At 36.0% G+C, this 14036-nt stretch overlaps 2 protein-coding genes across 4 annotated transcripts; both read left to right on the top strand.

Moving 5' to 3' along the window:
* Nucleotides 1–2440: 2440 nt before the first annotated feature.
* Nucleotides 2441–6840, top strand: LOC118037583 (myb family transcription factor PHL6). Of its 3 annotated transcripts, XM_035043629.2 has the most exons (8): nucleotides 2449–2859; nucleotides 3837–4563; nucleotides 4702–4778; nucleotides 4901–4940; nucleotides 5506–5578; nucleotides 5680–5749; nucleotides 5995–6130; nucleotides 6251–6840. In XM_035043629.2, the coding sequence occupies exons 2-8, from the start codon at nucleotides 4482–4484 to the stop codon at nucleotides 6349–6351; spliced, it is 579 nt and encodes a 192-aa protein (XP_034899520.1). In that variant the 5' UTR covers nucleotides 2449–2859; nucleotides 3837–4481; the 3' UTR covers nucleotides 6352–6840. The 3 variants fall into 3 exon arrangements, with proteins under 3 accessions (XP_034899527.1, XP_034899512.1, XP_034899520.1); XM_035043636.2 differs by lacking the exon at nucleotides 3837–4563 and having other exon boundaries at nucleotides 2441–2859; nucleotides 6055–6130; XM_035043621.2 differs by lacking the exon at nucleotides 3837–4563 and having other exon boundaries at nucleotides 2443–2859.
* A 714-nt stretch (nucleotides 6841–7554) lies between these two features.
* On the top strand, nucleotides 7555–13109 carry LOC118037520 (uncharacterized). The gene is made up of 11 exons (XM_035043519.2): nucleotides 7555–8218; nucleotides 8305–8410; nucleotides 8500–8623; nucleotides 8931–9008; nucleotides 9189–9227; nucleotides 9769–9849; nucleotides 9978–10025; nucleotides 11763–11813; nucleotides 11923–11991; nucleotides 12148–12387; nucleotides 12615–13109. Exons 1-11 carry the CDS (start codon nucleotides 7879–7881, stop codon nucleotides 12864–12866), a joined length of 1428 nt encoding a protein of 475 aa, XP_034899410.1. The 5' UTR covers nucleotides 7555–7878; the 3' UTR covers nucleotides 12867–13109.
* The last annotated feature ends 927 nt before the right edge of the window (nucleotides 13110–14036 follow it).

The following is a 14036-nucleotide window of genomic DNA, read 5'->3' as shown; positions in this document are numbered from 1 at the left end:
AATTTCATGTTTTTGGGCTATTTTTTGGTATTTAGAGTTGATGGAATGGTTTGAGGGTGTTATAAGGGTGTTGATAATGTGTTTTTGGATTAAAATAACTTTAAAATTAGGTTTTTTTTGTTAAAAGAGTTATTGCCCTAATTTTTTGCCAACATTGTGGTGATCAGAATCTAGACTTACAAACAACACATCATTAACAAAAAAAAGAGTCAGTCAGCATTTTGAATCACAAGTGTCTAACTTTCACTAAATTATAGGATTGATTACTAGCTATCCATTAACAACAAATGAATTTCTTGACGATGAGATAAACGCTAAAGACTTGTTCTTTCAAAGTCAACCAATGTAAGTCTTAATTAAGAATAATAAAGACCATAAAACAAGCAGATAAATGGGGAACCAGTGGAGAAGGAAGAACAGACCTTAATAAATGCAGATCTTTCTTCTTCTTCTTCTTCTATATGGAATTTATTCTTTTGATTCTGAAACAAAGAATTCCAACGATAAGAAATAGAGTCAAAGAAGGAGAACCCATGTTGAGGGGTTGGCGACCTTCTTGCTGATAGGTCTGTTGTTGTTGTTGTGTTTCCATGTTGGTTGCTGCTCATCTTTTTTATGGGTACAAAAACAAAGGATTTGCATCAACAAATCAACCAATACAAATCTTTAAACCAAGCATACATTCTTAGAGTTTAGGTTGACAAGGGTTTCTCTGTTTTCTTGAGCTAGTTTTTCAGGCATCGTGGGGTATGAGTTTTGACTCTTCCTCTCCCTGACGTCTACGTGTCTGTGGTTGTACAGCAAGCAATGGTTGTGACGAATTTATAGTGGATTATATGTTCTTATTCCAGTTTTATATTAATTGGTTGCTATGTAAGTTTAGGGTTGGTTTTTAATTAAAAAAATAACTTTTTTCCAAATAGTTAACACCTAATAAAAAATTAATATATAAAAATAAATTAATTTTAATATAAATAATCAAAATATATATCTTATAATAATTTTATTGTAAAAGATTAATTATTCTAGATAAAATCTCCCTTTTCCCCTTTATTTCCCAAAGAGTGGCCTAGCTACCACTTGACAATTTATTAACTTACTTGGTTTCTTTCTAGGTGGGTGCTTAGTTATGTAGTCATTTTTTTACCCCCCTTTTCCCCTTTATTTCTAGGTGGGATCACAATTAATCTTTTGCTACTATATATTTAACATACAGATTGGATTATTGGACTTCAAGCAGGCTTCAAAATCAAGTTATAATATAGGTTAAATGTTTAGTAATATTTGATTGCTAAATTAGTTCCTCTCAACAGTTTTCCACCATGTTAGGTTATAATATATATAGGATTATATATATAAATGCATAAGCAATAATGAAGGAACAAGAAAGTAAAAAATAAAATACCGCAGGAGATAATTGGAAACCATCAAGGAATGGTAAAGCAAAAATGGAGGAGATCATAATGATAGAAACAAATTAAGAAGTGGAGTGGGGGTGGGGTATTGATTAATTAGCTTAATTAGGATGTGATGATCAAAACAAACAATGATAAATTAAAGCCATCAACAAGTTGCATTCATGTCGACAACATAATCATTGAGGTTAGTAAATTAATATTAGAGATCAAATTAATGCTACGGGACCCTTCTTGCATTTCATATTTTGGAATCGCTTATTACTTTCCATTACACACAATTAGCACTAACGAATTAAACAGTGTAAATACCACGAGGTGCATGCCCTAAACCCTAAATCCAACGTGAAATTTGGAACCTTCTGATCTTATGAAAAATCACTTGGATTTTGCTATTTGATTTGTGGGAGATTGATTGAAGAATATTCCATGCTTAAACGAGAGTACTGTTATAACTCTATTCATGTTTGGCCATTTGGTAGGGGGATTTTGTGTCTAAAACAACTGCATATATAGACACTAGAGATTACAGTGCCCTTAATTGGGGTGGCTATGGAATTTGTCTGCTTTGAAAACTTAGGTGTGGTTTGGGAAAGAGCTGCCTTTCATTTTTAAATGTTTTTTCCATATCAAAAATTTTAAAAAATTATTTTAACATTTTTTTAAATAAAAAATATTTTTAACAAACACATTACATTACAATAACCAAAAAAAAAATAAAAATCCAACATGATTGCATGGAGTAATATATTAGCAAGCATTTTTGTGAGATTCCCCGATGGTTTTAAATAAATTAGAGAAGATCAAACCATGAATTTAATTTGTCTGCTATGCATAGTACTGTAGTAAGCATCATAGCACTTGAGCAGTAATACTGGGGGCAACAGAGTTTAACAGGAGTTACAAATGGTAAAAAAAAAAAGAAGTAAAGAATTATTGGATCAGATAAAAACAAGATACTGCATAATAATTTCATCAAAGGCAATCACAATCACAGTAGATATTCCATCGCTTACTCGTTTCACAAACAAGATTGACTCGAGGATGGGATGGGATGACCTCAGCTTTAGACAAAATTTTCCAATTTTAGATGATGTAATTAAACCCCACTTGACATTTCTTCAGAAAGGACAGACAACCAAGATCCACCTGACATTGGTGCGTGTGCTTCACATACATTCCAGGCCTGTGAAACACTGTAACCCTCACAATGCGATCAATCATTTTCTTATAAACTTTTGTTTCTTATAAACTGATTCCCCGGAGCCAAATCCTTCTGCTACTTTTGGTTTCTTTAGCATCTGGATCCTTTCTTTTCTTTCTTTCTTTCTTTATCACAGTATGCAACGTTTAGACTCAAAGCACCTTAGTAACATTGTTGTTAATGTCTGTCTTCTTTTCTTCCTTCAACAAGAAAGAGAGAAAAAAGATCTCGTATTCTCAGGTTAGTTTAATTGCAGTCTTTTTTTCTTTTCTTTTCTTGATGAACTTTTCTCTTTCCTTCCTTTTGTACATAGATATCTGATGAAATCTTATCTGCTGCTACTCTTGAGGTTCTTTTATCTAATTTCTTTTGTGGATGACTGACTCTCATGACATTTGTTTTTTAACCATATATTTTTCTTTTTTTCTTGCTTATTAATTAGTCCCCTTCGAATTCATTTGCTGCTATAGGATCTTAAATCTATCTGGGTTTCTCTCATTTTGTGTGTTTTTGCCTTTTCTTTTCTTCTTTTTTCTTTTTGAATTCCTGTTTAAGAAAAAGAAATCTTTACTTATTTTTAGTGGCGGGAGAAACTTTGGGTTCTGTTTTATGGTGACATGTCTGAGGTTAATATTTAGATTTGTTCCTTCATGCTAAGTGTTTAAGAACTGTAAAATAATTTTAAAGCTTTTTCTATATATGTATTGAAATGGTGAAAAAGAAGGTGTCAGTTTTTATATGGTCGGAATTTCAGTTAAAGAGTGTGTTAGAGCTTGGTTCCTGTGTGCTTTTTTAGTGGCAGTTGTGATGGGATTTAAGCTTAAACAGTTAGTGATAGAGATATAGGTTGTTTGAGTTTAGGTTTCAGGTAGGGGTTGACAATGGCAAGGAATTTCTGATGCTTAGAAGTTGTACGTGTGGACTCCTACAGCGAGTCTGTTTTCGGTCATCGATGTACAAGTAATTCTAGATATTATTTTGTGATAGAACTGTGCTTTGCCTGGAGGCAACTTAGGCATGCTGCACTTGCTAATTACTGATATGGCCATCATGTGTGTTCTTGTCCTATAATTATTCTATACAATTGATTGCCTAACAACTTAGACCTCTGTAAGTGGTTGAATTGTCTTGTAACTTGTATACAATTATATTTACCAAGAAAGAACTTTACAATTTCTTCCGAGTGTTGATCAATATACTGCTTCTCTGGTTTACAGGTTTCTCAGCACAGAATCATTTGCATGATTTACTTATAGACTTGATGGAGATGCCTTCACATCAAGATCTGTGTAGATTATATGGCTTAAATGCATGTCAAATTTAGCAGATAACTGATTGGCTGATCTTGTTGCTGAAATAGGCTAAGAATCATAATGAAGCTAATTTTTGTTACAGAAATGTAACAGTTCAGTGCTGATTAAAGAGAGAAAAGTGTTCCGTACATAAATGTTGCGGCTGACTGATTCTGTTGGTGGATTTGGAACTTGATTAAACCTTAAACTTTGACCATATGTCTTTCCTTTGTTATGCCCTCAAATCTCAGAATTTCTCAATCTCAACAGAAATTAATATTTCAATCCAGTATATCTCTCGTTCCATCATTTCTATCTGTAAAGGTTTTTTTACTAGATTTTGGCATATGATTATGGGAATGGTAGATAAGGTTAGGCTATCATCATGAATCACCATGCTGTCGTATCATTAACTAAAGGGGAGTCCAGTAAAGGAGTCACACAGCCATTTTCCTTCTATTGCCAGTCACAGGATTCGCCTGCTATCAGAATTTTCCTTCTATTGCCCCACCTGTTGATGCGCTTTCAAGTCAACCCTCTCTTGGTTCATCCACTGCACACAAGCCAAGAATGAGATGGACACCTGAGCTTCATGAACGTTTTTTGGATGCTGTCAATAAGCCAGTCACGTTTTTTGTTCTTTTCATTGAAGGTCTCTATTGTGATATATATTAGGCTCGAACCACTTAATCATCTGAACCATAGCAAATACCTCAAGCGGCACTTTTAACATTGTTATATATGTATATTCTTTCTTGTATGATGTTTCATGGATTGCTTTGAAATGTAGAGGCTACTCCAAAGGGGGTGTTAAAGCTTATGAACGTTGAAGGTTTGACAATCTATCATGTGAAAAGCCACCTACAGGTATCCAGTCTATATTATCTCTCAACTTGTTCATCCAATCTGAATTAGTCAGCTTTGAACTTAGCTGTGCGTGCTTTAATTGTATAGATTTTTACCTTCTCCGTGCTTTTTTCTCTTTTCAGAAATACCGACTTGCCAAGTATTTTCAAGAAAAAAAGGAAGGTAATGAATTCATAATGCAAAGAAGTCATGTTTATCATTGCCAACATCATCATTACCAACATCATCATTACCATATCTTTTTCAGGAATAACTAAAAAAAGGTTCATATGATTTTGTCCGTGCTATAGTTATTCGTTCCATCTGGCATGCTTATTTATTCTTTTCATTAGAACAATTTTCTACCTCAATTCTGAAGATGGGTGGCAGTGTTTCTGGGTTACCTGATCTTTGTTTCTTCTTATTTTTCTGCTGATACGTGATTAGTTCAGGATCATGGGATCCTATTCTGCATGGGATATCCAGAACTTGAAGAGGGAATCAATTCGACCCTTATATCATATTACTCTCACATTAGAGAGGAAGCCCCATGGCGTGGACTTAGATTACAACTGTTCATGACTCATATTTATGCTAATCTTAAGATTATTTTAGAGACTTAAAGATTACGTACAAGAATAATTCCAATAGTGATCTGTTTTTGTTTTTATATATGCATGAAAGGTTTTTTTTTTTCTTTTTCCACTTTGTTTCTGAATTGTTGAGATTTTACTCCCTTTCTATACAGAGAAGAAAGCTTCTTGCTCTGAAGAAAAGAAAGCGGCTTCAATTATCATTGATGATGATGGGAAGAAAAAAGGGTTAGCACTGATATATTTTGCCTTTTCAATTCTATGTGGACATCTTGCCGTTTTGTTCTATCAATTTACGTATAAAACTTTCTCCATCTTTTCATGTCTAGGACAATTCAAATCACCGAGGCTCTTCGCATGCAAATGGAAGTCCAGAAGCAGCTACATGAGCAACTTGAGGTATGTTGTACAACTAACTTATGACTTCCATTTGGTTTCTATCTGCTTTCTCACTTGGTTAATCTTAAAAATTAATCTGCGCCTACTCGTGTACTTTCTTCTCTGGGTCCTGGGAATATATCTGATAGCTTTTGCGGAATGTTTTGTGTCGAGGGCTTAAAAAGCCTCTCAATTCTCTCTACATGCAGCGGGTTATTATTTAAACCCATGTCTGTTTTATTCAACTGATTTCTATAGTGATCCAGAGGTTACATTTGGCCTGTATGGTAGCACACCAGCGCACTCAACTTATAATAACATTTCAGCTTGACGAGTATAGACATGCTAGAGGTGATTTTGAAGAGGGGAGAGCAATTGCCGAAAGAACCAATATTTCTCCAGGTAAAGGCTATTCCTTCCTTTGATTTTATCTACCCCCATTCCCTTTAATCTTGATTGCATCATTGAGTTGGTCATGAGCGAAATTTATTAACTTTGATGTCCCTATAAATTCAAACGCAGCCCAATGGTGGTGTACCTATGGGAAACAATGTCCTGAGCTGCAAAGATTTGCCATCAGAATTCTGAGCAGGCTTGTAATGGTGCATCTAGGAATAACCTGAAGAAGAGTATGGCCGAGAAGCTTCTCGTGGATGGAAGGAACCGTATCGAGCAACAAAGATTGAATGACTTGGCATTTGTTCATTATAACTTGCAGCTGCAAAACAAACGATATGCTGTTGGAAATAATGTTGTGGGTGAAGAGATTGGTGCCATGGATGATTGGGTCGTGGAAGAAGCACCGCAGGAGACTGCACCAGAAAATGGTGGCCATGGATGATTGGGTCGTGGAAGAAGCACCACAGGAGACTGCACCAGAAAATGGTGGCCCTGGATGGATGGACTCGGACTGCAGTGGAGCCACTAAAAATGTTGAAGTTGTGGAATTCAAGTAAAGGAGTAGACCGTCGATGATGCATGAACACGAAAATGTTGCAGGTCTTTTGTGTTTTCTGCTCTTGCATGGGATAGAACCATGACATCCTCTCTGCAATCAGCCTTTTGTTTCTGAAGTCCTTATATCAAAATGTTATGTAGGTGGTTTTATATTTTATTCTCCTCCTCCACCTTTCCCCACTATTTCCCCACTATTTAGGCGGTCCTGGAATACAATTTAAGATAAAATGCTTCGATGATCAGAACCCCATAACATAAAGAGAAAATATTGATTTAACTATGTCTCAAAACTCCTAGTAGCTAAACTCTAGAGTGTGTTTGTTTGAGAAAATGTTTTTTTTTTTTTCTAATTTTGAAAAAATAAAAAAATATCATTTTGTTTTATTTTTTTTTAAAAAAATTGAAATGTAACCACTTAATTATGTGGGAGTGCTAATTAACTATGCATTTTTCTAAATTTTTGAAAAAAAGTTGAATTAATATATTTTTTTAATTTTTAATTTTGATATATTAATATAAAAAATAAATAAAAATATTATTTTGAATAGCCCATCAAACTTTATTAAATGACATTATTGGTATTGTGTTAACATTAATTTAATTTTGTAGATGTAAATGGTGACCTGTTAATTTAATTCTCTCAGATAATCTAATCTTTAATTGATTTATGATGTTCTAGGAGAGCGAAGACTTACCTAGATTAAGATAATAAGTAATTTTTTTTTAAAAAATAAAAAAATAAATAGAAACAACCATTGCTTTACATGAAATTTAAAAAAATCCAAGGGATGGAAAATAACATATTTGTCACCCAACCATAAATCAACTTGATCCCCAAACAAAGAGCATTTGTAATTGGATCCCTCACCCGTGATATCCAGACGAATGAGAAAAACAAAGGCAAAAAGTGGTCCCAATTCGAAGTTGGAACCCTAAACGCCTCCCTCGCGATAGCCAGTGACGTCCATCAGTCGCATCTCACCATCTTCTTCCTTTCTTTCTGAAACCCTAAATTATTCATTACCAGTCCAATCCATTACATTACCTTGCATTACCGTACTCTTCTCCTTCTAATCAAAGGCGGCTTCTTTTCTCCTCCCGTCAGAGGCCTGAGCAAACCCTAGAATTCTACTAAGAAGAAGAAGAAGAAAACAAAACAAAATCCCCCAATCAATTTTTCAAAAAAGGAAGAAATGAGCAGACTTTCGTTTCGACCGCGTCCGCTGGACATTCACAAGAAGCTGCCTATCGTAAAATCTGTTAAAGAATTTGAAGAAGATGACAACAACACTCCGAATTCAACACGCAACTCTCAGCAGCAGCAGCAGCTTCTCCTCCGCATCTCTTCTTCACTTGCTTCTGCTCCAACTCCTGATATTGACCAAAATGATGTCCACCAACACCACCACATTATTCCTTCAAAGAAAGTTGCTGCCGAAATACCTACTCCCCAGTTTGTCGTTGTTGATACCTATGAAAGGGATTATGGTCGCACTTTTGCTCCCCCCACTTCCTATCTTCGCGCTAGGGGAGGTGAGTTTCTCATTGCCTTTTGCTTTCTTTCTTTCTTTGAACAAATCAAATTTATTTTATAATTTCTTTCTTTTCTTTTTTTGCAGCTCGAGCTGAGCTTGGTGAGTTTGTTGAGTATGATTTGGATAATGAGGATGAGGATTGGCTTCATGATTTCTACAAAAAGGATAGGAAGAATCTTTCGCCTGAAAAGTAAATTAATTTTCCTTTTTTAGTAACGAGGAGGTTATTATTGCTGCTAACTGTGATTTTGTCATCTAAATAAATATGTTATAATATAGGTTTGAACTTCTGCTTTTCAAGTTGGAGGTGTTGGATCATAAAGCTCGGGAAAGAGCAGGGGTTATAACGCCTACTCTTGCTTCACCAATCCCTGTACTTCTACAATTTGATGCAGCTCTTGAGGTTAAATTTTGTGTCCATTCTTCAATTCCTCTGTGTTGCCATGCTTTTAGTCATGTGCAAAAGCCAGTAGCTTGATCATTTGTCTTGCAATTTTATTGCTTCCTTTAACACAGGCTTTCCTACTAAATACATTGATTGTAAACCTTATTGGGCCATGAAATGGAGTTAAAAGTTCATGTTTACAATATTGATACTTCTTGTCTCTTAGTTATGATGCTTTCATATGGAGTGTTTTTTTGTCTAATCAATATATATACAGCTCATTGCTTTTGAACCTCCTTTTGGTTTTCATTCCTTTTATTTTCAGGCCTTGCAAGCTCAACCTCAAACTCAGTCCACCCGTTATGCAGTTTTCCAGTCTGTCTATAATTATTGGAAAGATAAGGTAATGGTTGCATGGAGTTATGATAAATAACTTCAGTTGCAGCATTCTGCTTTGAATTCTTATGATATTTCCAGTAGAGATTTAACATCAAGTTATGCTCAGTGAAAGAGCTGACAGTTGTGATATAGCTGTTCATATCATTGAATATTTATCTTCTTTTTTTCCTTTCTCTATTGGTAGCGTGAAAGATGGAAGAAACCAATTCTACGGCGTTTGCAGGTTAGTTGCATGAAATCAATATTTAAATTTTTTGATGATAAATAATACTTCTGGAAACTTTATCAAGACACTTTGAACTAATAGATATTAGTGGATGTGATTGAGCGTTGTAAAATTATTACAGAATTGTAAATTTTTGGAGAAAGGTTTAGTAAAATTCATTCAAAGCACACTGGCCAGTCTTTATAAACTAACATTACCTGTCTGGTCATCATGGCTGCAAAAATGTTGAAGATGCACTTAACAGAGCTGAGACTTTTAATTTCAAGAAGATTTTTCTGAGGATGATTTGGAAGATTATGGCACCAAACCCACCATCCTGTCCTCATAGATTTCTTTTTATTGTTGACTTCAATTAACTTGCTAAGATTCTCTTTTTTTATTTTGTTAGTGAAACTGGTTTGGATGACAAGCGGTAAATAATGTTAATAATCAGTTTTTATGAAGATCAATGTTTATGCTTGACTCATTTTTGCGTGTTGATTGTCCGGTCTTGGCTTTTTTTCCTCTCTCTATCTCTGTTTTTTTTTTTTTGGTACAGCCTCCTCCGCCAGTTAATGATACCAATCCTTACAATGTGTTTAGACCAAGGGAGAAGGCCCACAGGCTGCACACCAGAAGGGTATAAACTTTTGCTTTTGTTTTTTGATATTTAAGTGAATTTCCTACAAAAAGATATCCCTTGCATTATCTTTAAAGAATAAGGCAATTGTTTCTAGGTTCCTAAACTCTTCCTTCTCTTTTCTGCAGATGCAAAGGAGGGAAAATAATGTGCAATCATTTGACAAGCTTCGCCAGGTGAGCTCTATTATTTCTTTACTTATTGTCGATACAAAATTCTCATTCAAGATTGACATTTTATTTCCTTGGAAGATATCACCAGTCCAGTGTTTTATACTCTACTAATTCTTGCTTCCAATATTTGCAAAGAACCATGAGATAAACATGAATCTTGTAGTGGGTCTGTTATTGGCTAAGGTAGAAGCATGTGCTCTCATGCTGTACGTGTGCCCGCATTTTTTTTGGTCTATATCAAATTTAGGGAAGAATTTTGATTAGTCACAAGATCACTTTAAAATAACATGTGGTAATGTCATGCCACTTGAGATTGCACTTTAGTCTAAAAATAAGCATTCATGGTAGTTTAATTGACTGTTTAAGTATTTAGCTGGTTAGAAAATTTCATCTTTGGTTAATCTAGATCTATAAGTTTGTATAGTTGTTTTTTTTTTTTTTGGTCTGAATAGCAGGAATTTATTTTTCTTGCTTTGAAATTGAGTCCTATTAGGATTGCTAAGCCTTTGAAAGGCCTTGTGATTTCAGTAGCGTGTATTTGATTGAGATGTTTTGTTGAGGCTTGGTGTGTAAAGAAAAGTCAGTTCTCTTCTCCTTTCCTGCTTCAAAATTTTACTGCTACGATGTCTTAGCATACTGCTCACAACTAGCGACATTTACCTTATTGATTCATTAGAATTGTAGTTATGTACCCCCTTCTTCTCGTTGTACCAACATCCTAAATCATCTTCAGAATTTTCACCAACTGAATGAATTAACCCTCCAAAATATAACTAAATCATAGTTAACGTTGTTGCTCAAATTTCCAAACTAACAGTTCTTTCTAGCTGGCCCTTTTTTAAATCAAATCCCAATTAACTTGAACTCAAATTGTGTTTAACACCTCAATTACAATCCCTTAAACTTATAATTGCAAAAAGTTTGCCTACTATAAACATGCTAGTGGTCAGATTATCCACCCTGCCCCTCATCTTTCTGTTGTGTGTGTACTGATAACCTTACACATTCATAGCATCCTTGTTGTGCTAATGGAAACTGAACTTCTCTTTTAAATAAGTGACTGTAAGTCACTTCAGCATGGAAGAAGAAGGTTGGTATGAGGTCGGGGTCATGCGTCAGTCAATATTCCCCTGGGAAAGCAAATGATCTTTTTTGATTTCTGCATGGTGGATGGAGTTAGAATCTGTGTAATTCACTAACATGAGGAATTGGGGATAGCATGGGCAGGGTAGGCAAGGCATTAAATATAAGTTGTTGATAGAGAACAGGGTTATTTTTCATCACTTTAATTAGTGGGAGAGCGGATTCAAGGAACATCTGTCAGATGAGGCTCTTATTGTAAGCGAAACATTATAGACAGGAGCAGTATTCCACTTTCGCCTGATTTTAGAAGAACAGTTCATAGCATATGGTTTTTCCTTCTCTCTTTTCAACTTGATACATCTTTTCTCTTCACTAACCATGCCTTCAAATGCCCACTGACCTTGAATGCAAGGAGAATCACTCAGAATAATTCTTTTCTGAAGTCTAATGGGTTGGTATGCCTGCAAGTTTCTTATTCTAAACGACATAACTTGTGAAAAATGGATGAAGTGAACTGACATAGGTTTTTTGTTTGGAAAGTTATCTGGTTTGTGAGCAAAATTTGAACAGCTCTCTGTTGTAGTCTGTTTGATAAGTCGTATCATTTCCCATATCTGTTCTTCAACATGTTTATTTTATTTTATCTTGTATATTCAGGTCAGACGCAACCTTGAACAAGCCAAGACCATACTTGAGGCTCTGATTAAGGTGGGCTTTTTTCTGATGAAAACTCAATGAATATATGGAAAAATGCAAGTCATTGATTTTTCATATTAAGGGAAGCACTCATTGTCTGCCTATACATGTATGCATGCAGAGAGAGGAGAAAAAGAGAGAGGCGATGGAGAGTGAGGTGAGCCTCCAAAGGATCCAAATGAAGTACAAGGTATGTCATGTACCTTATGGTTGGTTCTTTGTTTCCTCTTTTCCCTTCTTTTTATTGGATCATCTATTATTCAACATATCAATTTGTTTATTTGGATGTATGTTGTGCCATGTAATTTCTGTGTTTTGTTTGCAATTCTTTACTTCATTGGTGCAGCATGAAACTGAGCTCCTTGAAGACAGCTTGGCTGTTCCTGGATTCCCTCTCTCTTCCAAGTTCGCTTCAAGTGAAGATGAATTTGTTGATTCAGATGACCATGCAAACAGCCGTCCGCGTAGCAGACCTGCACTTCAAAATCCACCTGTGACGGACTCCAATCCGCTGGCAGCTCCAGCTGTAACCGTGAAGCAAGAGTTTAGACGGCGGCATACACCACTTGGATGGCTCAATAAAATGGTAAAGGGATGGATTCTTTTGTGAATAACCTGTCCTCTCTCTCACTCTCTGTTTGCCTAACTCCCAAAAGCAGTAATCACAAGAAATAGTCACTGCTACACTAGTTGATTAGTTTTTTGTACTAATCAATAAGTTGGTGATATGATGATGATAAATTGCGCATCCATCTGTCCTTTCTTGAATATGAAATATGCTGTTAAATTCTTTTATTTTATGGATAAACACAGGACCCTCTTGAGCCAGTGCTTTTGTTCACAAAGCCTCTGGTTCCAGAAAAGTTGGCAGCTGCAGGCATTGTACCACCAGCAGATTCGTCAATGAAGAACGATACATCAATGCCACCATATAGATTCCATGGAAGAATTGGCCGGGGTGGGCGAATTGTATTTGATAGATGGAACCCATTGTTACAAACTCCAATTGATCTTGGTAACTCTTTTTATATACCACCAAGACCGAGGCCTTCAACATACAATTGAAATGTTTACTTGCTTTAAATCCCACACCCAGCTGTGACTGGTGAACCCACTGGGAAGAGAGATCCATTTGATGTATTAATTGTAATGATACAGTGGAACGGAGGGAAGCTGCAGGAATGGTGAATATAGCAATGAGCCTATTTGCCAGTATTTTAGGCTGTGGCTGGAAGCCACACTTATGATGTATCATCGTTATTTTTCTGCATTTGTTAGAAAAAAGATCACGTCTCTCTTTTTCTCCCATCATTCCCTCCCTGCATCGCTCGCTTGCGGGTGTGCTTTTTAGAAAGTGCTTCATTGTGGTGAGAATTGTGAAGAATAATCAATCAACGACATGATTTAGCCTCCATCAAAGAAGTTGAAGAACCTCTTGCAACATTAATCAAAACCACCAAATCCATCTCAATCTCAGATTGTCCATGCTTATGTTGCCAAGCAAGGCAAAGACCCGGGACACCAGCCTGCAGACCCATCTTGATGGATGTAAATACCCCAAGTTAGTCTTAAAACGATGAAACCACGTGCTGCACTCGTATAAAAAAATTAACACTAACAAGTCCAGGATTGTCCTAGCTTAACCAAGGTCTCGAGTTCGAGCCTTGGGTATGCAGTGGCGCTATGTGGGAGAGCTTTGCTGCCCTTATGGGTCTCACCCGGCTCGAATCTGGATTAGTCGGCAGTGACCGGAAACGGATGGTTATACCAAAAAAAACAAGTCCAGGATTGTGTTTACAAGCACCATCTCACAAGCTTTTAAACCATTCTCTAACAGTAATAGCACGATTAGACGTACCTGCCATGGATATGAACAGTAGGTGACAATCAATGATTCTTGTCATCTTCTGCCTCCCAGCATTGAGTCAAGTTATCAATCAACTCACACTCCAAAGAACCTAGCATGACACTTTTTCAAGATGAAAGTCGAACTCGCCTGCCAACGATCTCGAAGAAAACGAAGAACATTTTCCTTGATGCATGGACAATCAATAAGCAACGCAAGGAGACTCGACAACATAACAATGATAGTGCTACAAACCAGTTTTCCTTTAAAGTTTTTGGGCAACAAGCTATAAACAACCCTTGTTTTGTTGAGTGTCATCCCATCCAAGGCTTGCTCCAATTACGTTGATCAAGATCATAAGCTGATTTAGAAGAGAATTCACCCTGAAC

Source organism: Populus alba, chromosome 14 (assembly GCF_005239225.2).
Source record: "Populus alba chromosome 14, ASM523922v2, whole genome shotgun sequence".
In the NCBI taxonomy this organism is placed as follows: Eukaryota; Viridiplantae; Streptophyta; class Magnoliopsida; order Malpighiales; family Salicaceae; genus Populus; species Populus alba.
The sequence above is the reverse complement of the archived record's forward strand: the minus strand, read 5'-3'. Positions and strand labels throughout refer to the sequence as shown.